Here is a 27,341-nt window from a genome sequence, read left to right on the forward strand (position 1 = left end):
CCTGGGTGGCATGTAAATACTCACTACTCACTCAAGGGAAAAATTAGGGTCATGCCAAACCTAAACCAAGTGAGTACAATGACATTGCTAATTCATATCTGATTGATGTTTTAAGACCCATCAGAATGGGCAGCCCCGCCCTTTCAGAAGACCATGCTCTACATCCAGAATGAACTGAGCCCATGCTATCAAAATCCTTAAAGCCAGGCTCTGACCAGAAAGCATCATTAGCCAATGATGCAGCAGGAAGGATCTAAAAGATCCATTCTTCCATTACTGATTTTCAGGTGGTGAGTGTTGTTGCTTGCTCAGTGAAAGGGGAGTTGTATCAGTAGGCTCAGGGGAACATCAACAAAATCTTTAGCAGGGGGAAAACACTAAGGGGGAGAAAAACAAAGCCCTCAAAACAGTCCAGTGAATACTGAGCAAGCTCAGTGAGCGTAGAATACTGGTTGACAGCAGTGGGTGGAAGGGAGTACTGTAGAGGAGGGCACGGCTGGCTGAGACACTACAAAGGAGCACTCCACACTGCCAACATGTGTGGCCAGTTCCATTTGTCTCTACAAACAGCATTTTACTGGAAGTGTGAAAGCTCAGCAGCTTCCACAAGGCCGGTACCCAGCCCTAAAGAACATCTTCATGGATGATGAAACAATGGACTGCATGAAAAGATTTAATGGCCTCAGTACAGCACTCTTGCAACCCCTTCTAAACGCCCCACATTTACCTCCCTGAGCAGCTCCTGGACATGCTCGTCACCAGAGAGATTCCCTTCAAAGTGCTTCTCCAGGATGATCACTTTCTCCTGCAAGTGGCTCACAAGTTGGCTTTTCTCCTCCACCTCAACAATCATCTGTCGAGAGACATACGTTTGCTCTGCAATGAATTCTAAATAAACATGGGCACATTGAAGCGGGCATACCCATCAATGTAGGAGAGGCTGAGCATTTGCAATCAGGCACTGAGCAGGGAGAAGAACCAGTCTCTCACTTTTGTGCAATGGAGATTTCTGATTGGCATATTTACTAAGACCTTTCACAGGAGCCATAGGAGGTACTGATTCATGCACCCATGGGCACCAGGTTGTCTGCACATCAATTCCAGTTTTTCTGGTTGCTGAAATATCTGTATCATCACATAGCATTCTCTTCTTCATTGCAGAAATGCCCAAACCCTGGGGGTCTGCTTACCCTATTTCTCAATGTGATAACATCCAGGCCATACCTTTTGCTTATTCTGTTCATACTCCTGTTTCAGAGAGTCGTGTTCTCGCTGCAGTGCTTCCAATCGCTTCTCACAACTGGTGGCAGATACTTGAGCCTAAAATATATGCTTTATTAGTTATTGGGTTTTCCCACTTTTCCACCAAATGGGGCTCAAGAAGATTAACAATGACAATGTGGAGGAAAAAACAATTAGAGCAGCCATGCAAAGAAAAAGCAAAGAAACCCAAGAACAAAGAAAAAAGTTATTGAAATAAAAACCATTTTCAATGGGTTGTACACATCTTTAGTCCCACTACTATCTCTACTATCTTTCAGTTCATTCGAAGGGAAAAGGAAGGCTTTTAAGCACACTCTCTGCTTGCAAGAGAGGCATCTGATGTATGTGAGTAAGAGAAGAGAATCTCCCACTTACATTTTGTAGATCCACTGACAGTTGCTGAATGTACGCTTGGAGCTCCTGGCTCCGCTGCTCTAAGGTTGTGATCTTGCTTTCTGCATTCTCCTCTGCATCGATGAGCTCATCCCTGTGAGGGGAGGAAATGAAAGGAGGAAGAGAAATTTAACTTGAAGGCCAGAGATCAGGGATAGCCAACATGGTGCCCTCCATATATTGTTATGACTCCAACTTCTATCAGCCCAGCCAAGTGGGCTAGTGGTCAGGAACAAAAGATTTGGGAAGTCCAAGAATATCTGGACGGCCATAGGTTCCCTGAGCAAGAAGTTCAATTCTGTGTGTTAGGTCTAAGCTGAGATAATGGTTTCATATCCAACCACAGGAAGCTTTATTTCATTTGCTCTGAAATGGTGCCCCCATGACCTGTCTTATGGAGATGGCAGTGGTTTTAGGTCTGCCCCTTAGAGGCATGAGAAACCTGGGCCTGCCAACTTCCATCAGCCCCATCGTTTTGATGATATTGTTTGGTTTTCTATTGTACACCGCTTAGAAATCTTTAAAACATTAAGCACTTTAGAAATGGTTTTTAAAAATTGTTCATTAAACTGTTTTCAAGATACAGATTAAAAAATGAAACAAACAATACTGATGCAAAGAGTGAGCCATTAACATAACAGGCTTAAGACAGCTCAGTAACAATGCAAACTCATCAGCTTATGTTTATATTTCTTCTACAGGGTTTCAAGGTAAAGAGGTAACTCAAAAGGTCCATAGTCTAGAGTAGTATTCTGATGTGGTGGACCAGCTATTTTTTCCCTCCCAACATCCCAGATTCTGGTGCCATATTTGGTCCCGGAAGCATCCCATCCAACCTGGGCTGTGATGGGGCTGCCACTGGCCAGCAGCCAATGGATCGTGGACCAGCACCAGTCCTTGGACCACCACTTTTGAGTAGCACTGGTCTAGAATATATGAAGGACAAGGAGAAAACATTATCCTTTACACTGGCATATCTTAAAATTATCACATAAAGATTCTGCCTTTCCTAAAAGAAGCTCAAGGTGGCGCACCTGCTTCTTCTTCCCACTCTATCCTCACAACCCTGTGAGGTAGGTGAGGCTGAGAGTGACTGGCTGGCCCACTGAACTTCAGGGCCAAATGGGGATTTGATCCCTGGTTTTCCAGGCTGTAGAGTCCAACACTCTAACTATAACACCATGATGGCTCAATAAACGCTACCCATATTTTCTCAAATGGGTCTTTCACCTACTATCCCCTGGCTGCCCTGAGTTTTTGTGTTTTCTCTAAAAGGGCACATTGCCAAACTTGTGCAGCCAAGAGGAGATGCTTTTAAATAAATAAGAATTTACAGGCACACGAAGCCTGTCCAGGACAAGACACCCAGAGGGTCTAAACAGAACATCCTTTTCCCAACCTCTCTGCTTCCAGCTCTGCATGCTGCTTTCGTAGTTGCTGTAACTCTGCTGCCTGGCGGGAGGACAAAGTGCGAAAGGTCTGCAGCTCCTCTTGAGTGCGCTGCAGCTCTTGTGTGGAGGACCCCAATTCCTGTTCCATCTGGGCCAGTGACTCTTCCTTCTTCAAAAGCTGCATGTTTTAAAGAAAACAAACAACAAAACCACATATCAATCAGCTAGCTCTCAGAGGCAGAGGGAACTTCTCAGTACAGTGCTACCTTGGAATATGGCAGGAGTGGCCAGTTTAATGCCATCCAGATGTAGTTGCACTGTAATTCCCACCATGCCTGACCTCTGAGCCTTGCTTGCTGGGGCTGGTGGGAGTTGTAGGATGGCTTCCTATGCCCCTGTGTCTTAAGGGAAGGACTATAGATCAGTGGAAAAGCATTTGTTTTGCATGCAGAAGGTCCCATGTTCAATCCTTGACATCTCCAGGACAGGCTGATAATGTCTCCTGACTAAAACCCAGGACAGCTGCTGGTGTTAAGTGTAGACAATACTGAGCTAAACAGGACAAGCTTCTGATATTCCTACTTTGAGATTGCCCATGTACTCCCCTTTGATTCCCACGGTGAAAAAGAGGTAGAACATAAATGTAGTAAATAAACTAAAGGGTGAAGGCAGAGTCCAATAAGCCCAAGGGTAGATAAGAGAGAAAAAGAGGAAGACCAGCTGGGGAGTGGGGGCGGTCAGTGGAATATAAAGGCAAGGGCTTCCTGGATTATGTCCCAGAGGTCTAGGCTGGGTCTAGCTGCCCTACCCCAAATGGGCCTCCCTTGGGATTACTCACCATGTGCTTGACTTTAGCCAGCTCCTGCTGCTGGAAGCCCTCCAACTCATCAATCTCATCCCTTTTCTGGAAAAGGTTCAAGCTCTGCTCTTTCATCTCTTGCAGCTGTGCCGAAAGGAGCTTCTTCTCCTGTTGAGCAGCCAACACATAGAAAAGAAGATTAGGGGGATTTCCCAGCTTCAGTGTAAAAGCCAATTAAGATCTGAAAAGGGGGAGATCGTCCAGTGTTCTGCTTGGTGGGAGGAAGGCCGATCTGCAAAGGCCCTATATATCAAAAAGTACTCACAACAAGGATTTTGTGGTGGGTCTTGATGTTCTTACGCAATCTAGCTAAGGTCTGTCATAGATATTATCTCTATTCTGTGTAAATAAAACTGAAAGAGCAACAACAAATGCTACAAAATATACAATAAAACCATGTATACAAATTACTAATATTTATAGAAAAAAGCTCTCATCCTCCTGGTTCTCACCCAGGACCCAAACAACCCACAAATTGCCCCAGAAATCTCACAATGAAGAGCTTTTCTGGGACCCACTAGCACCACCCTAGTTTCTCAGGTGAGGCTTTAGGAACAGACACCCAGTCTGATGGAGCTTCCTCTGTTTCACATCCAGCACTCAGATCAGTTGTACTGCACACATACCAGTTCCAGGTGACAAAAGGTTTGGCTTGGTTAATTTTCCAGGGGTCCCCTCAAGGATGGCAAACAGAACACCCCTCCACTCAACTGGAGGCTGCATCCAGTGCTAGTCCATTATTTTCCATGGGTTTACTCTGATTAGAACTTAGTTGGATGCAACCCTTGGGAACGAGAGACCCTTAAAGCCACATCCCTTGCAGCAGAAAATGAAGCAGCAGCTTTGGGAGTTCTCTTGCTCAGGGGTAAGGATAAACTGAGAGGTACTACCAGGTGTAAGTTGGGGTGTCGCAGGCTGACCTTGTTTTCAAGGCATCTGGGCATTGCCACACTCTCCATTGTCGAGGGGTGCTACAAGCAGAGTAGTCTGTCTTTCATTCAGCAGGGACGGCATTTTAAAGTTTGAGAATTGTACCTAAGTACAGTGGTGCCCCGCAAGACGAATGCCTCGCAAGACGGAAAACCCGCTAGACGAAAGGGTTTTCTGTTTTTGAGTTGCTTCGCAGGACGAATTTCCCTATGGGCTTGCTTCGCAAGACGAAAATGTCTTGCGAGTCTTGAGATTTTTTTTTCGCTTTCCCCCCCCTTTATCTAAGCCGCTAAGCCTTTAATAGCCTTTTAGCAGCTAATCCGCTAATCCTTTAAGCCTTTAATAGCCGCTAAACCGCTAATAGCGCTAATCCGTTAAGACGCTAATAGGGTTGCTTCGCAAGACGAAAAAACCGCTAGACGAAGACACTCGCGGAACGGATTAATTTCGTCTTGCGAGGCACCACTGTATTCAGAATATTCTTCTAATCCAGTAATTATTCTACTGCTTGTTCACCATAAGTAGTATAGGTGCTCAAGTAACTAGAAGTCTTTTTTGTTCAAGATTCTAGGCCTCAAGAATATAGGGGGAAATCTGGAAGCCTTTTACAAGCTTCTCTTATTCAAGTGTTCTAGGGAATGGTTTTCTGCTTCTCTTTCAAGGATCACAATAATATTTCCCTAGCCCAGCAGAGGGAAACCCATGGCCTTCCAGATGTTGGCAAACTACAACTCCTATCACCCCCTGTCACCAGACAAGCTGGTTGAGGCTGAGAGGAATTGGAAGCCAAACATCCCGCGTAGGGGGGGGAGCAGTTTCCCACCTTCCTGCCTTATGGAGAGAGAATTTACATCATTCTGCTGGTAACCCTGCAAGACCACATAATGCTTTTGCTATCAAGAAATGTCTATAGGATTCAACAGTCTAGACTGTCATGGAAGACTGAGGGACATGAGGCACCGAGACAAGCTGCTTATGATGTCTGCAGCACAGCTGGAACCTAAATTTGAAGTCTACTTGGGAAGGGAAGGAAGAGAAGATTACAGCCTCCAAAAATGAGATCCTGTCTGTTTGCACATTTTAGGGCCCAGCTCTAAGTAAGCTACTTGCCTTTTCAAGGTGTGACAGCTTCTCCCTCCATTCCTGGGAAGGAAGAAAAGGACAGGTCAACATTTGCATGCCAGAGGGGCTATAATGAGGGAGAAGCTGGCAACAAACCAGGGAGCAGAAAAGTTCCTGCACAGTTCAAAGGAGCAACAGCAACTGGTGCTGTTATTGCATCACAGAGAGGCTCCCTTCCTTAAAGGGACAGTCTCAGAGAGAAGGAGCATGACTATTTGTTATTTTATATGATTTATGCTGTGTTTGTAATGTTTTACTGTGTTTTATTATGTTACTGTTATTTATTGTTTGTAAGTCACTTTGGGATTCATTTCAATGAAAAGCAGCACAGAAATACAATCAAATCAATCTTCAGTGATGGCTCCTCACTTGTGGAAAGCTCTCCCCACAGGGAGGCTCACCTGGTACCATCGTTACATATCTTTAGGCACCAAACAAAAACAGTCCGGAAGACCGTTCGAGTTCCGCAATGTTCGAAAGCCAGCAAAGGGCTGGCTGCAAGTTCAATGGAGAAAACTGAAAAAACATGCAGCAGAATTCATTTGACTTCCAAGGCACGTTTGAAAATGGAAGCAATTACTTCCAGGTTTTCGGCTTTCGAAAACCAAAACGTTCAGCTTCTGAGACACTCAAAAACCGAGGTACCACTGTAATTGTAAGTGGCTCTGAGTTGCCAGGGCAAAAAAAGTTACTAATAAATTTAACAAATAATAACCATCTTGAGAGACTATTTCTGGGAGAGTAGGAATGGGAGGGGAAAGTGCCCCCTCAATGTTTGTTTGGTCTACAAACCTCATCATTCCCTGCAATGACCATGCTAAGCCTGAAAAAAGTGAGGACCTGGCAGAGTGGGGTTGTCCAGGAAGGCTTGTCCCTCTCCTCACCCATCTCAGAACTTCTGGAAGCATGGCAACAAAGGCTTCATGAGCCTGACTGACCTGGTCCTTCTTCTCCAGAGCCAAGACCGTGCCTTCTGCCATCTTGGCCGTGCTGGCTTGATGAGCCTCATTCTGCTCTTGGAGCTTCTTCACAAAGGCTGCGGGTGACAACACATGAGCCGGAGAAACACCTGGGTGCTGCTGTGTCCAAGGCCCAGAATCATTCCATCTTAGGAGTGCAAGTTACTGCCTAACAGTGAGCCAAGGCTACTCCAGTGCTGCCTGCTCTGACTGGCAGTAGGTCCCCAAGTCCCTCAGCAAAGTGTTAATTGCTAATGACTGCTACCTGAAATCAGTAGTGGCTGGTGCCCAATGGGGTTGGTAGGGCAGAAGGCAGGGAGTCCAATGGTAGGTGGAGGCACAGCCAGTGACAAGTGGAGCTAACCAATTCTAGTTTTGTCCTCTTTCCCCTCCCTGCAGAGTTCTACAAGGGCAACACTGAGATTAAGGAGCAGCAAGCTGACAGGCAGTGCCATCCCCTGGACTGTTGTGAGTCAGAAAACAGGCAGGCAGATATTGGCTATGGGTAGACTGAAGTTAGTGGGACAGTGCCTGAAATTGTTTTAACTGGAAATTTGGGGGGCAGGGGTGGGGGGAAATCACACCAGGACCTTCCATATGGAAAGCATGTGTTCCGGCACTGACCCTTGGCACTGTCCCATTAGCAGAACATTACTCCACAGAATGAGGTAACTCTTCAACAGGACCCAAGCTGGGGTTTGGGGCGGATGCTCCCCCTGCTTATTCAAAAACCTCTGAACCTTGCACAGGTCCTTCAGAAGCTGCAGATAGCAGCTGAGAACTTTGTATGAGAGATGCCTATGTTTTGTATGTATTATACTTCTCAGAATAAAGAACCATTCACAGTTCTCTGCTCATTTCACTTTCTCTTCTTTCAATGTCCCAGCTACACTTCAGGCAGCACTATACTGAGCAACATTAAGTTCTGACTCTCTCCTAGGCCCAAATCTCACCCCTCATCTGCTTTCCCACAAATGAGGAAGTAAATAAGGGGCCTGCTCAAGTGTATGCCAAACCACAGCTTACCATTTCAAGAATGAGATTCAGGCTCACACGCTGCCTCCTCCCCTCAGGATTTTGCTAGTGATAAACCTGTTTCGAACAGCCAGACTAAAGTCCATGCTGGCCTACAAACTGTGCCTTCATCCTCATTTGCAAGCAAGCAAGCACAAATAATAATTTTCTTGGCTGGCTCAAGTTCAAAAAACAGTTTTACTTCCTGAGGCTTCTAACCCCTTTTTAAAAGGGAAATGGAAAGAAGATGGGTACGTACAATCCTGATGGGTCTCTAATGCGTTCTCAAGCTTCTCCTTAATCTTCTGCAAGTTTCGGACCTGCTCGGCGTAATCTTGGGGGAAGGAGGCAGCAGCACCAACCAGAGATGGGCAGACAGGAGGGAAAAAACCGGGAGGAGGGGAGGAAAAAAACCTGGTGAGTGAAGAGGAACAATGATTTCCTTTGCTTGAAAATCATTTCTGTTAAGGAAGGTGAGGCAAACGGCCACACCTCAACACCAGGCAAAACAAAATACTGTTACTGCACATGAAGTATGAAGAAGAGGTACAGACAGAAGGAATTTTGCTAGGAACAGAGAATCAAACATTGCTGAAAGGGCAGGGCAAGTTACCAAGACCAGCAGAGTGGCTCCAGCAGGCCATTCCTTTCTCGGTAGCCCATAGTATAGTTGCAAAGAGTATGTGTAAACCCAGACCTTGATGCTCTATAAAATCACACATACACCATCCCCGCTGGCTCAAAGAATGGAAGCAGTTTTATCATCATATGTTAGAAGAGCAATGGTCATTTTTGACTGCCTATCCAAGTGCAGACAGTGGAAGGATTAATGGAGTCTTACAGCAGTGGACTACAGAAGTGACAGGGTGGGAGTGCTGCCCATTCTAGCAATGGATAAGGGACATTTTTGAGCTTGAGGGCTGCATTCCTTTGTAGACAACCTTTGTGGGGGGTGGGGAGACATGCCAGTGGTGGGCAGGGCTAGAAGCAAAAGTGGGGTAAAGCAATGGATGTGACTCTTTTGTATAGCAGGTTACTTTTTGGCCACATAGATATCAGAGGGTCTCTGCAAATACATAAATCCCTTTCCACCCTCTATTTACACAAGCAAGAGACATTATCACATCCAAGGACACATTTGGGCCATGCTAGAGGACAGTGTGGAGCAGGCCATTGAGAGGCATGGCCTAGACAGAGTCTAGAAGGCCTAGAGGGCTACTTTTGGCTCACCCTGTACTTTGAACAGGTATGACGTCTGAATGTTGTCTATACAACAGGGAGCACCTGTGTTCTTAGGCTAACCCCTCACCCCCAACATGGCACCTACCAGACAGCTTGACTTCCAGCTTCCGGATTTGTTCATTCCTCCGGAAGAGCTGAGACGAGAGGTCCTCCCTGGAGCTGCTTCCATCTGAGGGCTTAGTGGATTAAAAGATATATAGTAGGAATACTCAATTTTAAAAATTCAGAAATGAACAGTCCAACACACTTGTCCATTTCAGTAACAGCAACAAAAAAGAGCCTGCCCACGGGAAGCAGGGGGAGAGATGAGAGGAGAATGGCACTTTGCAGCAGTTTTTACATCATGCTACAATTTTTAAAGCATGGGCAGTGTTTTGTCCCTTCCACTAGCAAAAATGGTGCTCTCAGTTCTTCTCCTATGATTAGATAATGTTACACTAGCTGGATAGGCTCATTCCTCTCAACTCAGCATTGGTCTTCCTCCACCTTCAGGAGGTGCTAGTGAATTTTGCCTTTTTATGCTAAGTTGCATAGCAGCTGTCATACTGGCTGCTTGATACCCTTGCCAACACAGACGTGAACCCCGCACTGCTCACCAGTCAACATCACTCACTTGTTAGAGTTACATCAGGTGACTGACAGGTGAACATACTGCTTTATTGAAAATTTGGTGTGGTAAAGAGGTGCTGGATTCAGCCCACACTATCAGTGCTACCACCTGGTGCACCTCCTCCATTTCTTCTCCTGGACAAAAGGAATTGGTACTATGACATTCAATAAGACCAAACCACACCAAAGAAAGATTCATAACATTTTTAGGTTTGCTTTTGTATTCTGTAGACTTCAACATAAAATTGAGCAAATCAACACATGGTTGTCTTAAAAAACTAGATAGCAAAACATAGCATTTGGCACTTACAAAGTCATCCCCGGAATCTGCTCCTACAGATGTGATGGACTCCTTGCTGACCGATCTGGGCATTCTGGCCACCCCTCCTGGCCGCGGAGAAGTAGCTGCCTCTTCCGCAATCTTCTTCTTTAGTTTTGCAAACATCTTCAACAGCCAGACAGGCCCTCAAAGGCAGGATCACCACAGTTCAGACAGTCAAGGCACAAGCACACAGCAGTCTGTGCCTGATTTATCTTCCATCCAATCAGTTCCTCTCCCTCAAGGGGCTCATTGCCCAGTGCTGTTTCAAAATTAAGGGGGTGTATTTGTAATGACCAAATCTGACAATACAGTTCAGTAGACACAGATTAGGCAATCTGCAAGAATTAGTTCAAGATCAAAATCTATGTTTGGAACAATTTTGAACTCCTTGAATTCTAAACCTACATTGCTCTCCAACTCTCTTCTGTCCACCCATCCCAACCTCAATGCAAGCCAAAGTACTGGAACAGATACAATACTAGTCAAATCTAAAAACAAAATCGTAACTAATGTTTTTTGAAGCTACTGTCACTGGGAACCACATTTGTACTCAGGTTTCAGACCTTTTAACAGTCTTCAGTTCCTTCATCTTTTTCTTAAAACCAATACAAAAGATTATGTACTTCTGAATCATGTTTTACAATATTTACAAGTATCCCAATAAAAATAAACTCCATAAGGCATTAAAATTGTAAAATTTAAACCACAAGATGTGCCCTTGATTGATGGGCTCAAGCTATCAAGACAGAATGAGACACAACACTAAAAACATCATTAGAAATTCCGGCCCATACCAATACTTGGCTCTTCTGATTTTGTTGGCTTCAAGTATGTTGGAAGTCACAGGGACGCTACCAGTGGCATATATGAAAGAGGCAGAACACAGGTTGCAACATCAAAGCAGGGCCCCCAATGCAAGATAAAAGAACTCAAGAAGAGGTCTCACTGAAGCCACATGAAGGGGAATTACCATCTCCTGGCTCGGCCTCTCTGTCTACCTAACACCATCTCCCCGAGCAACCATGAATTATTCACTGGATTTCCTGACAGCCCTGCAGGAGCTATAGGACACTTGACACCACCTGTCCAACATGCTGACCTTGAAAGTACTTCATGAACATTGCAGGCTGATTTGTGGTAGTAACTTAAGCTTCCCCACATATTTAACTCTGCCTCTCACTACCAAATCTCATGATGACACCCTCAAACTTGAACCAAAAGGATGACTTACAGGATCCACTCTGAACCAACACTTAGCAAGAGGTGCCACAGCTTGTGTGCCCAGAAATCACTATCACCAACCAGGAAGCACTCTTCTCTAGTTCTAGAAGCAGGTGGGATGGTGGCAGCAAATGACTAATGGCAGGCAATGTTAATAAATTATGCCTAGACTTTTTAGCTTTTCTAATGCAATTTCTAAGTTTATGTTTGAAAAGCATTTTTAACTTACATGCCTGTTATTTACATATAGTTGAGAACATAGCCAGAGGCACTCTTTATTTATACATTCTGGCTCCGAGAGATCATATTTGGCCCCCGGTATGATGCTCTTTGAATTTCTTGCCATATTCAGTTTCCCACCAACTCACATTAGACTACAGTAATGTCAATGCACTCCCCACCATCACCTGTTACTGAAGGGGTGGGGAAAGTCAAATTTGGCCTGTGGGATCATTTTAAGACAAGCGATGCTCACGCTATATATCAGGCACACAGATCTGTTATCTCCAGTGTAAGCACTAAGTGCTAAGACAGGAGATAAGGGATCTCTTATCACTGATCCTAGTGCTAAGCACTACAGTAATTATTACTGTATTTACCCCTTATCAGTTGCTTATTGCAGTAGAGGCAAACCCCCTTAGGAGCAGCTACGATGAGCTGTGCTTCTGTCTTATATTCTTCCTACAGAAAAGACTGCTGTCTGGGACTGGGCATATGAGACATCTTTTGACAATCTTTCAGACACAACTCAATGTGCTGGTGTTAGTTTAAAATTCTAACACAGCTACCTTAATGATTACCGTATTTTTCGCACCATAGGACGCACTTTTTCTCTCCTAAAAAGCAAGGGAAAATGTGTGTGCGTCCTTTGGCGCGAATGCAGGGGGGAGGCAGTCGGGAAAAGCCCCCAAGAGCCGCACACAAGCTCCGTGCGCTCTTGCGGGCTTTTCCCCAGGAGGGAGAAGGGACTGATTGGCCGCATCAGTTGCTTCTCCCACCTCCCAGAAAATCCAGGAGAAGCCGCGATCTCTTTAAAGGGGTTGTGCGGCTTCTGCGGGCTTTTGCGAGAGGTGAGGGAATCCCCCCACCTCCCAGGAAAGCCAGAAGAAGCCGTGCAACCCTTTTAATGTGTGCGCGGCTTCTGCCGGTTTTGCAAAAGGTGAGGGAATCCCCCCACCTCCCAGAAAAGCCAGGAAAGCCCTGTGCAGCGTCTCCCGGCAAGGAGAGGTTGCACGGGGCTAAAGGGGAAGCCAAAACAGCGAGCGGGATCCATCCCGCCCCCTGCCTTGGCTTGCTCCGTAGCTGCGCGCAACCCCTCCGGCAAGGAGAGGCTGCACAGGGCTAAAGGGGAAGCCAAAACAGCGAGCGGGATCCATCCCGCCCCCTGCCTTGGCTTGCTCCATAGCTGCGCGCAACCCCTCCGGCAGGGAGAGGTTGTGTGCAGCCTGTATGCTGCTCTTTGGGGCTGGGGGGAAAAATATTTTTTTTCTTGATTCCCCCCCCCCTAAAAACTGGGTGCGGCCTATGGTCCGGTGTGCCCTATGGTGCGAAAAATACGGCATTTTCTCCTATACATGGACCTGTCCAGACACTAAGGTAATACTGAGAAGACTTTCTTTGGATTCCACTTGTTAGAAGTGAGCTGGGCTGTGACCCAAAAAGGCCTTTTCAGCTGTGGCAATTCAACGTCCTTTCAGTGACAGGTGGAGACTTTTAGGTTTCTTTAAAACAAAGCTTTAAACTGGCTTTTAAAAACCTGGTTTGGTACTGGTGCACTGCTCTACTCCATACTTTATCGCAACTACTGTTTTGCCAACCTGGTGCTGTCCACATGTGCTGGACTACAACTCCTTCAGACCCCACCAGCACAGCCATGCTGTATGGGAATAGCAGTCCAAAACATCTGGAGGGCACCAGATTGGCAAAGGCTGCTTCTTTGCCTTATTCACTGTCATTAAACTCCATTAGTTATTTTGGGACTCTTTGGGTAGAAGACAGCAAGAAGAGAAAGCTTAAAAATAAAACCAACCATCTCACGAAGCAGTGAGCACGAGTCAATACAGACATTTGAAGCTGCTTTAAGCATCTTAAATAAACTTGATTCTTGCCTTCCAAAATTTGCATAACATTATCTTTAAGCGTTTTGCCTTTGAATAGCAAACCCCTCATTGTTTACATTGCTACTATAATACCCATGTTCAATGCAACCAGATCCACATTGCAATCCTGCCCCACCTGTATTCCAGGGGGCTTACTCACTAGCAAGTACTCTCAGGTCTTGCTAGCAAGTTTCCCATAATGGGCATCTGGCTGGCCACTATGAAAACAGAATGCTGGACTAGATGGGTCTTTTGGGGTCTAACCCTAAAAGGCTCTTCTTGTGCTAGAAGTACATTTAGGATTGCAAAGGGCATTATGGTATGGATGTTTCAGCCAGGAAAGATCTTGTCTGAAATTCCCACTTGGTCACAAACCTCAGTGGATAACCTTTGGACCAGCTTTGTTGTGTGAGCAAAATATGGAGACATGGAAAGACTTGATGTCCCTGCTCTTGAATAAAGCACAATAAAAAAAATCAAGTAGGTGATTCCAAATATAGTTTTATTACTGATTCAGAGCTTCTGAGGCATGCCAGGTGTTTTCCTTTTTCTGCAGTGCCCAAACAATGATGCTAGCATCAAAATGCTAGTGTGTATCCCATCACTCACCCCATAATTAAATCTGGATTTATTCTTTTCAGGGGAAATTACACACACACACACACACGTTACCAATACTCTGTTTGTAAATTAAGCCCCAAGGTTAACACTAACAATAATGATACAAAAGTCACAACATAAAAAAGGGAAACAAAAAGTCACTGGAGTCATACCTTTATTTGGGTCAACTAAAATGCTGCAAAACAGTGGTGTGGTTTTGAGTTATGTAGAAGTCTTCTTCAGACTTATTGTACAAAATCAGGCTTTGGTGGGGCAAGGCTTGGAAAGAGGGAAAAAGAAAATTAGGTATTTCCCTCCCCTCATTGCTGTGAAAGCCAATGAAAAGTGGCAAGACCCAGGTTCAAATCTCTGTTAAAGCCATTAAAGCTCACTGGGATACCCTGGGTCAATCACTATCTCTCAGCCTGAAATGCTGTGAGGATAAAACGCAAAGGAGAAGTGTGCACACCACCTTGACCTCCTTGGAGAAAAAGTGGGACGTAAGTGTAAGAATAATTCATAAATAAATAATGAATAACGATGCCTGAATCTTCCCCTCTTCCCTCCTCGAACCCTTTTCCTTTTACATGCCGCCTGAAGAACAGCGTTGGGGAACCCGAACACTTTATCGCATCTTTTGCTTGGTCCTTTTATAGGCAATAAATATGGTAAATGAACGGGGAAGACGGAGGCTCTTAACAGCCGCGCCAAACCTTCCCTATTTACCGTATTTACCGTCTCACCTTTCTTTCCAGCACTACTACCACCCTCCAGAAAGCAAAACAGAAACCCACCCCCAACGACCGCAATACACTGACATTTCACGCACCCTCTAACCGCCAAGGAAAAGAAAAGGCGGAACATAAAACCCTTTCTCTTAACTCACCGGCTGGTTCCTGACAGAACGGACGCCTCAACCACTCAGCCGGACCCGGAAACAGTGTCACCACCGGCTGGCGGAAGTGACGTGGCAGAAAGGGACTCGGGACGCGTGCGCAGAGAGAAGTGCTGTTTGTTTGTTTCTTTGTGTGTAAGTGTGTGTAGCGAAGGAGACGATATAAAGTTGGAGGGCGTGACCACTTCGGAGGCGTGGCTAAAGAAGAGGCCCCACCCCTCGCGTGACTGAAAAAGGGCGGATATGAAAAAATGGAGCCGGTACTTCCGTCACACGTCGCGTCGCGCCCCTCCCACTTTCGCCGCAGGACGACGTTCGAGGAGGCGGGACAGAGCGGGAGGCTGGCGCTCAAAGGACTGCGTACGGACGCTCACCGTGCATTTAAAGCACACGCTTAACGCTCACCCCGCAAAGTATTCTGGGAACTGTAGTTTGCCCTCACAGACCTACAATTCCAATAGTACCCTTAGCAAACTACTGTTCCCAATAAAGGTGATTTAAATGGGAGGCGTGTATGCAGCCTGTACAGAAAATGAAAGAAACACTATTTTGTTTGCTGTTATATAAAAAATATTTTCCCTTTTCAATAAAGAGGTAGCTGTGACTTTTTTTATTGCTGTCCTTTGCTTTGTGAGGAAAGTGCTGATTTGTTTTTGTGAAAGGGCTAATAAATTTTTATATGGTTATTATCTCTCTCACCTGTATATGTCAATTTTGTCGATCCCAACTTGGATTCGAAATATTCAATGGGCATCAGGTTATAAACACTCCAGATAAATAAAATAAATTTGGAGCGAATCCCCCCAAAGGGGTAGTCAACCTGTGGCTTTCCAGCTGCTGTCGCTGGGGTCCCAACTCCCATAATCCCCAAGGACTACATGCAACATCTGGAGGGCTACAGGTTGATTATCCCTCACACCTCAACACTTTTCCCATGTAACACTAGGTGTCTTCCCTATTTCTAAATATAAAATTCACTGCTGAGGGCATTACACCATAGATTTAAATCACATAGCTCCCCCCAACCCAATAATCCTTTAAACTGGTTTACCCATCACAGAGCTACCATTCCCAGCACCCCTAACAAACAAGTTCTTTAAGAGAATCCATATGCTTTAAATGTACATCACATAGTAACACAGGAGGCTGCCTTAAGGTAAAAGGTAAAAGACCCCTGGATGGCTAAGTCCAATCAAAGGCAGCTATGGGGTTGTGGTGCTCATCTCGCTTTCAGGCCAAAGGAGCCAGCGTTTGTCCACAGACAGCTTTCCGGGTCATGTGGCCAGCAGGTTTAAACCGCTACTGGCGCACGGAGGACCGTTACAAGTGCCAGAGTGCACGGAAACACAGTTTACCTTCCCACCAGAGTGGTACCTATTTATTTACTTGCACTGGCGTGCTTTCAAACTGCTAGGTTGGCAGGAGCTAGGACAGAGCAATGGGAGCTCACCCCCATTGTGGGGATTCGAACAGCCGACCTTCCGATCAGCAAGCCCAAGAGGCTCAGTGGTTTAGACCAAGCACCACCTGGGTCCCCTAGGAGGCTGCCTTATACCAAGTCAGATGCCGCGGCCCATCTAATTTATTGCATGCCCTCCAACATTTCTCCAGTGAAAATAGGGACATCCTCTTCAGTGAGACTAAAGAGATAAATTTTTATAAAGGATATTTTCCTCAGTCAAAGGTGCTCTTTCAATGTCCACATTTCAGATGAACAGGGTGTGTTTTATAAACTGATGCTTTATGCATCTGCTTTCAGCTGCTCAGCTGCAGAAATGCAAGCTCCAGAGCTGGGTTTTAGCAACCTCATCAGGATCTCAGGCACTCATCAACATGATTTCCGGCTCCTTTTGCTGGCTGAGCTGCTTTTTATAGCTCAGCAGTTGCAAAAGTCTCATGTCTCCCTCCCCTCTCCCACCACCACCTCCAATCTTTCTAAAATCAATAAAACTGCCTCTTTTGTGCTGGTTCATGGGATGTTTTGCCTTACATATTAATCTTCTATTCAGTGGCAGGGTTAATTTGCCTGCTTTAAAAAAAAGAGAAAGGGTGTTTCTTATGAAACCCTTGGCAAAGATCCATAGCCATACTTGTTACAATTGCTCATCATAAGATCCTTGCAGATGGATAATTATATATTTTGCGATTTTGTGTTCTAGTTTTGTTCTGTGAGCTGCCCTGAAACATCTGGGGATAGGGTGGAATATAAATAAAATAAATAAACAAACAAGTAACAAAACATTTCTCTCATAACACCAGAACCCTTATTCATGCAGCACATAGTTAAAACTGCGGAACTCACTACCACAGGAGGCAGTGATGGCAACCAACTTGGAAAGCTTCCAACTTCTCCTGATTGAAGTGCAGAGAGTTTGAGGACCGGGACATTTGCAGGGAAACAAAAATGCTTGTTTATAAAGCTGTTGTACTACCAACCCTACTGTATGCTTGTGAAACATGGACCACTTATAAATGCCATCTCCAACTCCTTGAAAGATTCTATCAATGGAGTCTCTGAAAAAATGTACATCTCACTTGGGAAGACAGGCGAATTAATGCCAATGTACTGGAAGAAGCAAAGATCACCAGTGCTGAAGCAATGATTCTTCAACATCAATTTCGTTGGAATGGTCATGTTGTGTGGATGCCTGATTATTGTCTTCCAAAGCAACTACTCTATTCCAAATTTAAAAATAGAAAGCGTTATACTGGTGCTCAACAAAAGAGGTTTAAAGACTCTCTCAAGGCAAATCTAAAGAAAGTCATATAAACACCAACAACTGGGAAACACTGGCCTGCCAGCGCTCCAATTGTGGAACAGCCTTTACCAAAGGTGTCATAGACTTTGAAGATGCTCAAACTCAGGACGAAAGGGAGAAACGTCTGTGGAAGGACATGTGAATCCAGAATTGACCTCCATAGTCACTTACGGACTCGCTGTTAAGACCGTATTCATGGAAGAATCTTACCTGGCTATGAGTGATCGCCAAAGAAGAAAAAGAAGGTGGGGACCCCAGGACTAGGTCAGACACAATGTGCTGGGGAGGAGTCTCAAGGAAGAGTTCTCAACCAAGCAACTCTTTTTCTTTTCTTTTTTAAAAAAAATATTATTTATTTTTTTAGAAAAAAACTTAACAAATGTTAACATAAACTTCAAATTACTTTATGCATTTTCTTCCCATCCTCCTTTTCCATGGTTTCAATATTTACCCTTTTTCAATAATAATAATAAAAATTGATGAAAGAATTCCAATTATAAAGAAATAAAGTGATACCAAGAAAAAAAGTTGGGAGTGAGGGGGAAAGAACAATGATTCGTATAAAAAAGAAAGAAAACGATATTTTAAAATGCAATATAATATACTCTCATACATTCTTACATAAATTGATAAAGTATTATTTACCCTTGAATGCAGCGTATTTCACCCATACTATTCAATATATCCATTTTAACCTTCTCTCTTTTTAAAGCCTGATAGTACCCTCTCTAAGATCAAGGAGTTCCTTGTATGTTCCCCAGTTCTTGTTCACATTTAATTTCTTGACTGGCCCTGCTTCAATGGGGGATCATGAGGACTTTCTTTCTAGGACATTTTTCAGTCTTGCCCAAACAACAACAACAACAGCAGCAGCAGCAAATTATTTGTACCCCACCAAAATAATTTTGTTGGGCGGCTTCCAACAAAAGATTAAAAATACATTAAAATGTCAGACATTAAAAACTTCCCTAAACTATATAAGTTCTTCTGTAGAACACAGTTGAGGAAGCTGTTGCTCATACTTCAAGTCCTGCTTGCGTTTTCACTTTGCTGTAGTAACTCTTTAAATACTCAGCAAAAAGTCTCTAATCCCCAAAGTCACCATAAGGGTATGGATCGAGGTTGCAGACAGCATCTTTGCTGAGCCTCCTTCCCGACAGATGACATTCTTGTGTGGGTCTTCTTGTTTCCAGAGGCCTCCTCCCAGGCTCCAGTCGATAGGCCGCCATTTTCCAGTGTGTATTCATCATTTCATGCAGGAAAGACAGAAAGGAGGTTTTGTTAGAAGGGTACTGAGTATCAGTAACGTTAGACCCTCTTGTTGCCCCAGAAATTATCACCGCTGTTGGTGAATAAATTATAAAAAAGAAGGAGGCTTTTTATAACAGAGAAATGGAACCAAACTGCTGCTGGGGGGTTGCCTGCTCCCCCCACTCAAGAAGATTGCAGAGAGTCCTGCAAGGACCAGGACCCTGGGCAGGCAGGCAGCATTGGCGACACCTGCTGCGCCAGCTAGGCATACATAACTAACCTCTACTGGATTGGTGGGAAGATGAAATGGGATAACCCTGTGCAAAGCTGCAAAGAAAGCAAAGTGACCTACCAGATGCTTAGCTGCCGGGCGGAGTACAAAGTGGAGGCCAAAGCTTTTGGGATGTACCCACCACTTGACTTGTGGGGCTAGATGGCAAAGAGCCCTCATTGTGGCCTCGAGAAGAGAAGAGGGTTAGAAGTCAAGGAGAACTCAGAAATGAGCTCTTCAACAGATTTCACCTTCCAGTGGTAGCCCTAGGGTGAAAGTGATCAGCCCCTTCCTGTTTCTGCAACTCTCTGAGTTTGCTCGTTATCCTCTTCTCCTGTTCCTTTTTCCTTTGGTTTCACCTCTGTTTGACAGCCACTAAGCCATTAATTTGGATTGCAAATGCTTGCGAGAAGCTCAGTGAGCCATGCCTGAGAGCCAGAGCTAGACCAACAATCCAAAATGGTTTGCCTGCAAGATGGAAATGGAAAATTGGATGATAGAGGAGGAACACAGTACAAATTAGTTGTCCTCCAAAAGCTAGACTGTTATGTACTGAGTTTTGCGACTCTGAGTATATTTCATAGACAATCTCTGAAGTTCCTGAGAACAACCTCTCCCTCCTATTGAGTAAGTCAACCTTGTTGGCCCTCACTTTGGCCACTTCATCCTCATCTTTGAAGTGAATGATAATGACCAGTTCTCGAATGGGTCCTGCAGTTGTTCTGGGAAGCAATTGGTCTCTAGCCCTGCCCCGAAGCAGCCCCAGATGTTTCAATGGCTGCTGCCTGCCCGGATGAAGTTTTCCTCACACAGGCAAAAAGCAAAAGAGATTGTGTCTCTCATCAGAGCTGTTTAATTTCCCCAGCAGAAAAGGTGAGATCAGGGCCTCTGTCCACTGGGGTCTTTTGAGGCTGGCCAGCCCCCTATCCTTCCCCTGGTGCATCATAGGGGGCAAACATGACTCTCCTCCAAGGCGGTGCCTGGGCATCTGTTTTCCATGCAGGCTTCCAAGAACAGGTGCTCCAGAGGAACACCCCACATGCCAGAACATTTTCTTTGCATGCCAGTTACAACACCACCCTTCCTTTTCCAAAACAATAAATGGACCCTGAGGAGTATGGCAAGCCAGATTCACCAGGTCAGGACGGAATTGCAGAAAGCCTTCTGTTTAGGCTGGAAAGGGCTTTTTAATTTATTTATTTTTAATGATATTTATTAAGGTTTCAAAAAAAAAAAGTTACATATATAAGAAAAAGGAAAATAGAAAAAAGAAAAAATACAAAATACAGAAAAAATAAAAGAGACTTAAAAAACAAATCAGTCTTTCCATGCCTTACATTTCATTTACTTGTTTCCCTGACCTCCTCACGCCTCCCTTTTTTTGTATTCCAGTTCAGTTAATTAATTCAGCAATTCCTTTCCCTCTTTGTTTTTATCTTAATCCTTTAACTTAATATATTATAGCTTTAGGTTCTCACCTGTTAACGATCCATTTTTACATACACCTTTATAACATTGCTGCTAAAACCACTTAACTTCATTCTGACATCATTCTAACATTCATTAATTTTACAGTATTTCTGTAAATGTCTTTAAATTTCTTCCAATCTTCTTCCACCGACTCTTCTCCCTGGTCTCGGATTCTGCCAGTCATTTCCGCCAATTCCATGTAGTCCATCACCTTCATCTGCCATTCTTCCAGAGTGGGTAGATCTTGTGTCTTCCAATACTTTGCAATAAGTATTCTTGCTGCTGTTGTGGCATACATAAAGTTCTGTCCTTCTTTGGCACCATTTGGCCGACCATGCCCAGGAGAAAGGCCTCTGGTTTCTTCAGAAAGGTATATTTAAATACCCTTTTCATTTCATTATAAATCATCTCCCAGAAAGCCTTAATCCTTGGGCACGTCCACCAAAGGTGAAAGAATGTACCTTCGGTTTCTTTACATTTCCAACATTTATTATCGGGCAAATGATAGATTTTTGCAAGCTTGACTGGTGTCATGTACCACCTGTATATCATTTTCATAATATTCTCTCTTAAGGCATTAGATGCCATAAACTTCATACCTGTGGTCCATAACTGTTCCCAGTCAGCCATCATTATGTTATGTCCAACATCTTGTGCCCATTTAATCATAGCAGATTTCACCGTTTCATCCTGAGGCTAATTAATTGTTTTAGCAGAATGGTTTTAATGGTTTCACAGGATTCATATACTGCCTGATGCTAAAAACCAACCCAACTCTCAGAGCAGTAAACAATGTCTTGAGACATTGTCATGCAGAACCCCATGAACAGAGGGACTGTTCATCTTTCAACCAAATTATTTCGTGGTTTAAAGATCCTATTCAGAATAAAGAATGCCTAGGACCGTTCCTCCTTAACAGTGTATTATGTAAGGTGCAATCCAGAAAGCAGTTGTTCCATAATACTCACATGGGCAGCCAGACTGCAGTAGCTTACAGCCAGCATCTTCAGGGTACTACACAAAAGAAATACTCTTTTCAAAGATCTGAAAGGTCCAACAGTTTTTCTTTTAGCACAGACTTGTGCTTGGCTGTGATTTGAATCTAAATCCTTCTCGCGTCCTCCCTCTAAGCATCACTTGCCATGTCAGAGTCCAAAAGCAGAGATATCCCTCTGAGTCTGAGCTTCTGGATTTGTAGGTGATCATGTTGCAGCTAGGTAAGCAGGTGGTCCAGTGCTTCCTTACAGGGATAGACCCGCATATTGTAGATAAGCAGCTCAAGAGACCCAAAGAGAAAGAAACTCTTTGGTGATGAGATGGGATATTTTCTTTGTCCCCACAGCGCACTTTTCTGATGGAGGTTTAGATGGGTTCTCATTTTATCCACCATCTGTAGTCTTACTTACAGATGAAGAGTTGGATCCAACTATGTTCTGTGCTGAGCAAACCCACTGAAATGAATGGACCTAAGTTCATCATGTACATCAAATCCAATTGGTCTACTCTGAAGAGAACTAAAACTGGAGACAATACAGAGCCTTGACATGAGCCACAGAATATTTAAAGTAAATGATCACTCAGAGTACATAGTAGGGGTGAGGTCCAAATTCCGAAGGATGCATGTTGGGGAACCCCCATTGAGGTTGCTGTCTAAATTGGGGAGGGTGGATGCTATGTATTCAGTGGTCTGTGTTTGCCTGAGCTTGAGTCTGGACTATGGATTCTGAGTTCCTGATTCAATACATGATGTCCAATCACAGAACATTTCAGGATTTGGGCCTCTGCCATTGGCCCTTGAACTCTGAGTCGTGATTCATAGTTTGGAAGTTTAAACAGCCAATCATGTTGGGAGTGGGAATGGCCCACGCTTTCAGAAATGTATATAAGCAGTTGCTTTGCCCCTGTTTCACTGTTATGTAGTTCAATAAAGGTTCTTGCTGTTATCACTGTGTCTTGCCTTGTGGGAACTCACCTGCACTTCACTGGTGACGAAGGTGGGATGTAAGGCTAGGTATGCAGCCTTGGCTAGCTCCCACAAGCTGAAAGCACTGCTGGAAAACTGTCGCCTCAGCTGAGCTGAAATCACTGACTGCAGCCACAAGGCAGATCACACAGAGTGGATGTCATGGACACCCAGGGCCACATCGAGGAATTTGACACCACAGTTCCAGGAAAATGAGACTCCTATGCCACCCGGCTTGAGTTCTTCCTCGCAACCAATAACATGACCGACTCCAAACTGAAGTGGTCTACGCTGTTCAGTGGGGGGGGGGGGCTGCTACGTTTGAGATTGCCTAGGCTCCAGTGGCCCCAGCCAAATTGAGTGATACAACGTTCGATGCAATAATGCTGAAGCTAAGGACCCTCTTCGCTCCCCAGGCAACAGAGATTGCCTGCCAGCATGCCTTCTACAAATAAGACCAGGTGAATCCATTGCTGCCTTTGTTATGGCTTTGTGGCAGACTACCTGCCACTGCAACTTCAGCAACTGCCATTCGCCCTGAAACCCAAGTTTGATGCAGAGCTAGATCACCTCTTGACCCAGTCCTGCATGTTCAATAGGAGACCCCAATTGTCACTCCCCTTAAGGCAAATGGGGATGTGAGAATCTGCACTGACTACAAGTGCATCCTCATCAAGGCCCTGCAGCAGCATGTGTATCCTGTTCCAGTTGTGAGTCATCTCCTTGCATCGCTGGCCAGTGGAAAAGTCTTTGCAAAGCTCGACTTGGCCCAGGCATACCAACAACTTCTGGTCGCTTAGGCTACCTCTGAGGCACAGACAATCGTGACCCACCGCGGGGCTTTCCACATCAAGAGACTACAGTTTGGTGTCAGTGTGGCCCCAGACCTCTTCCAAAACCTCATGGAAGAGTCCTGAAAGACCTCCTGGGTGTCATTCCTTATTTTGATGCCGTCCTCATCACAGCGGAGTCCGAGGCAGAACTTGCAGCCCGTCTTTGAGAAGTCCTGCACCGTTTCCAAGACACCAGCCTTAAGGTGATGAAAGAAAAATGCCAGGGGTGCCCAAGGTTGTGTTCCTTGGGTTCCTGATTGATGCTGATGGCAGCTACCCCACACTGACAAAGGTCAAGCCATCCAAAGTGCTGCACCACCATGCTTGAAACAAGAGCCGCAGTCCTTCCTGGGCTTGCTGAACTAGTACCACTCCTTTCTTCCCCATAAGGCAGCAATAGCGGAGCCCCTGCACCGGCTATTGGACAAGAAAGCCCTTGGAACTGGGACCATGCTCAGGATTCTGCTTTCAATGCTGTCAAACACCTGCTCTCCTCTGACAGCATCCTTACCCATTTTGATGAGACCAAGCCCGTTGTGCTTGCCTGTGATGCTTCCGCGTATGGAATCGGCATGGTCCTCAGCCACCAGTTGCTGGATGGGCGGGAGGCCCCCATTGCATTCTACTCCAGGACCTTGTCATCTATGGAATGCAATTATGCCCAGTTTGACAAGGAGGCCCTGGCTATTGTGGCAGGAGTGAAGAGGTTCCATGACTACATCTACGGCCGCCACTTCACGATTGTGACTGACTACACACCTCTGCTGGGCCTTTTCGCTCCTGATCAGCAGACGCCCCAGATCCAGTCTCTGAGGATGCTAAGGTGGTCCATCTTTCTCAATACATATGACTACGTGCTTTACCACCATCCTGGTAGGAAACTGGGCCACACAGGTGCCCTAAGCCACCTGTCATTGGCAGACATTGACACCAACCCATCCCCAAACTATGGTGTGATGCTACTGGAGGCTCTGCCCCGGCCACAGCTCCATGCCACAGATGTCGCCACGTACTTGGCAAAGGATTGCACCATCTCCCGCATCTTCAACTGGGTGTGGAGGGGGTGGCCAGCGAGTTGCCTTGATGCAGAGTTCTCCCCATTCATCCCCGGCAACATGAACTGTCAGTCTACAATGGAGGCCTGCTATGGGGAAACTGGGTCATGATCCCTGCTAAGCTGCGGACCAGAGTGCTGGAGGCTTTCCATGTGAGTCATCCAGGCACTGTCTGCATGAAAGCTTTGGCCAGGAGCTACGTCTGGTGGCCAGGCATTGATGCAGCAGTAGAAGAGTGGGTCCAGAACTGCCAGACCTGCCAGAGTCCCAACCGGCCATGCCCAAGGCCCCGATTCAACAGTGGGAGATGACACGCACACTGTGGTCAAGACTCCACACTGATTTCACTGGCCCATTCCAAGGTCAGACGTTCCTGATCATTGTGGACTCTTTCTCAAAGCGGCTCGAGGTGACGCCAGTCTCAACAATGACCTCCAGGGTCGTCATCCGGGCCCTGTGGTGGGTGTTCACCACACACGACCTGCCAGACACTATCGTGTCTGACAATGGCCAAAACACCAAGAACCAAACTGGAAAACCACATTTACAAGGCTCCCCCAGAAGTTGATATTTCCAGAAATTATGAATTATGCAGATCTGCCTTGACATGAAACAGAATCAAATTCCTTCCGCATCCTTGCTCCCTAGTAGCCACCTGAAAGATAGTCTCCCTTGGAAAATCAAGCTGGACCAGAAAACCCCAGAAGCTGAAGGAAAAGGGACTCCATTTGTCCCTTTGTGATGTGCTACTGAGTTGAGGAATTCCTGGGCAGGCAGGAACTAGGCACCTATCAGCAGCTGTGGAAAGTGATGGCGCACAGGTACCTTGTATTCATGCATCACGAGGATGGTGTGCAACAGGCTGGTCAGGTGCTGCTGGAAGAGAGAGAAGTGCAAGTCACTTTCCCTGCTTTTCTGCAGAATACAGAAACCCCTTGATATTACTCTGGGGAGAAGAAGCCAGAAAGCAGGGGATTCGTCCTTAACACAGCGGTGGCAGACTCTGACAAGGGGCTCTGATGCAGCTGCTCAGCCTTCAGATGGAGTAGTTGTTGTTGGTCAGCCAAAACCTCCTGCCATATTCTCTTGCAGGCACAGCAACAGTCAGATCTCTTGGCTCAGGGATGGCACATTATTGCACGGAGGGGACCATTTGGTTCTCTGGGCAGTGGTGCGGGGCCAGAAAGGCGCTTTGCCTCTAAACCTGACCCCTCCACAGGTGGTCCGGCTCCATCAGGAACTCTACTGCTTGCTGCCATGTCACAGAGAGGAAATGGCTTGGTCTTCCCTGGTCTCCTGCACTCAGAAGGATCCCTCAGTGATCTGGATCAGCCCCTCTGTGCTGCTGCATCTCTGCAGATGGCAAAAAGAGAGGGGGAACCTGCACCAATCTCACCTCTTGCTGCCTCGCCTAGAGGACAGAGACCTGTCCCTGCCTTCTCGGCTTCTGCTCTGTTGCTCTTCCTGTTAAAGGACCTAATCCTGGCTATGGTACCACAGCGGGAGCCCTCCAAATCCTCTGTCTCTTGCCATGAGGCACCAAATCAGCTGGGAATCCAGAGGGAGGAAGAGATTTGGAGACTGGCTGCTGACACTGTGGGGAGCGGGTTCTCCAGCTGCCTGGCCTCCCCCCTCAGGGAGAGAGTTACTTTCTGAGCAAGCCCTGCAAATTCCCAACATCTCTCTTAGGCTGGTAGAAGCCTGAGTGCCTCATACATGAAAGAAAATTGGAGGAGGTATTCAACCACTTTATCCAGGTGATGTTAAGGTAAAAGTGCAGATGGCCACTTCTCTGCCCTCCACTGTAGACCTTGGAGTGATCTTATGGAAGGCCTCCAGCAGCACCTCCACCTGTCAGACATGAAGGAGAGGGTCACTCATATAGTACCAGGAAGTGGGGCTGTCTCAGGACCTTTGGGCTGAGGTTCTTGTTCTGACATTGTGAGGCCCCTCCCAACAAACATGTGTCATGGCCACCCAATGGCATGGGGTGGACTCCCCTACTTCAAGGTGGAGATTCTTCTCTCCTACCCTGGCAGCACCTTACTTCCACTGCTTTGCCGCTGAATGAACTCTTGCAGCAAGTGGAAGATGTCCAAAGCCTTGAAGGTGCTCTCAGCAGGAAGGTCACTGGCCAGGAAGCACTTGGCCTCCAAGAGCTGCTCCGCAGGAAGGAAGGTGACCTGAAACAAGAGATGAAGGTCAGAGATGGCCACAAGGAGAAAGTACTCATTCATTCAGAGCATTTGTACTCCTCTTCTCAGCCAAAAAGGCTCCCAGAGAGGCTTATACAAAAATAAAAAACAAGACACTCCCTAGTCACAGGCTTACATTCGAATAACAAACAAACACAAACAGAAGCTTCCTTTGACCTTTGATAGCTCTTTGCCAAACTTGATGATACCATTATTCTACGTCCTAAAGCTAAGTCCCCTGGAAATGCCAACTTTCACTTACCTCCAGGAGTCTCTGAGATGCCATATTCTAATCTAAATAAGCAAGGGTCACTACAGCAAACCTCTGCCACCCTCTCCACGCTGGGGATGCCAGAACCTCAGTTCAAACAGTCACTGCCTCCGTTACTTGGTGACATGGAACGCACGGCCAGCATGCCAAAATTCCAGGAGAGTCCATGCGGCCAACTGGTTAGAGTGCTGGGCTTGGACCTGGGAGAGCAGGGCTCAATTTCCCACTCGGGGCAGGAGGAAGCTATAGATGGCCCCTCGAGTTCCTTGCAGTTCAAGGAGGAGCATAGGAAGTTGCAGTGTTCTGCAGTGTTTGCGGCAAACATGAAAGCAGCACAAAAAGGAGACCAATACG

The 27,341-nt window shown here is 45.8% G+C and overlaps 1 protein-coding gene and 1 long non-coding RNA gene across 9 annotated transcripts in view; both read right to left on the minus strand.

Annotated features, from left to right (window-relative positions):
* GOLGA1 (golgin A1) overlaps positions 1–15,091 on the minus strand; it is a 37,562-nt gene extending 22,471 nt beyond the window's left edge. The window contains exons 1-12 of one of the 8 annotated variants that reach the window (XM_080989569.1): positions 14,911–14,990; positions 14,198–14,303; positions 10,093–10,363; positions 9,259–9,349; positions 8,191–8,265; positions 6,897–6,994; positions 5,947–5,979; positions 3,886–4,014; positions 3,056–3,225; positions 1,639–1,750; positions 1,225–1,320; positions 728–853 (exon numbers count right to left, since the gene is read on the minus strand). In XM_080989569.1, the coding sequence (XP_080845695.1) occupies positions 728–853; positions 1,225–1,320; positions 1,639–1,750; positions 3,056–3,225; positions 3,886–4,014; positions 5,947–5,979; positions 6,897–6,994; positions 8,191–8,265; positions 9,259–9,349; positions 10,093–10,227 (1,065 nt within the window). In that variant the 5' untranslated portion in view covers positions 10,228–10,363; positions 14,198–14,303; positions 14,911–14,990. Of the gene's footprint in view, positions 1–727; positions 854–1,224; positions 1,321–1,638; positions 1,751–3,055; positions 3,226–3,885; positions 4,015–5,946; positions 5,980–6,896; positions 6,995–8,190; positions 8,266–9,258; positions 9,350–10,092; positions 10,364–14,197; positions 14,304–14,910 lie in introns of those variants that run through there. The other 7 variants (XM_080989573.1, XM_080989574.1, XM_080989568.1 and 4 more) reach the window with 7 other exon arrangements.
* Positions 15,092–18,642: 3,551 nt separating this feature from the next.
* Positions 18,643–20,393, minus strand: LOC308468215. Its single transcript, XR_013981527.1, has 2 exons — positions 19,853–20,393; positions 18,643–19,668 (listed from the first exon to the last, which is right to left on the minus strand). It is a non-coding gene; the product is annotated as an uncharacterized lncRNA (long non-coding RNA).
* Between the last annotated feature and the right edge of the window lie 6,948 nt (positions 20,394–27,341).

This window comes from Podarcis pityusensis (genome assembly GCF_964106645.2).
Source record: "Podarcis pityusensis genome assembly, chromosome: Z".
NCBI classification, from domain to species: domain Eukaryota; kingdom Metazoa; phylum Chordata; class Lepidosauria; order Squamata; family Lacertidae; genus Podarcis; species Podarcis pityusensis.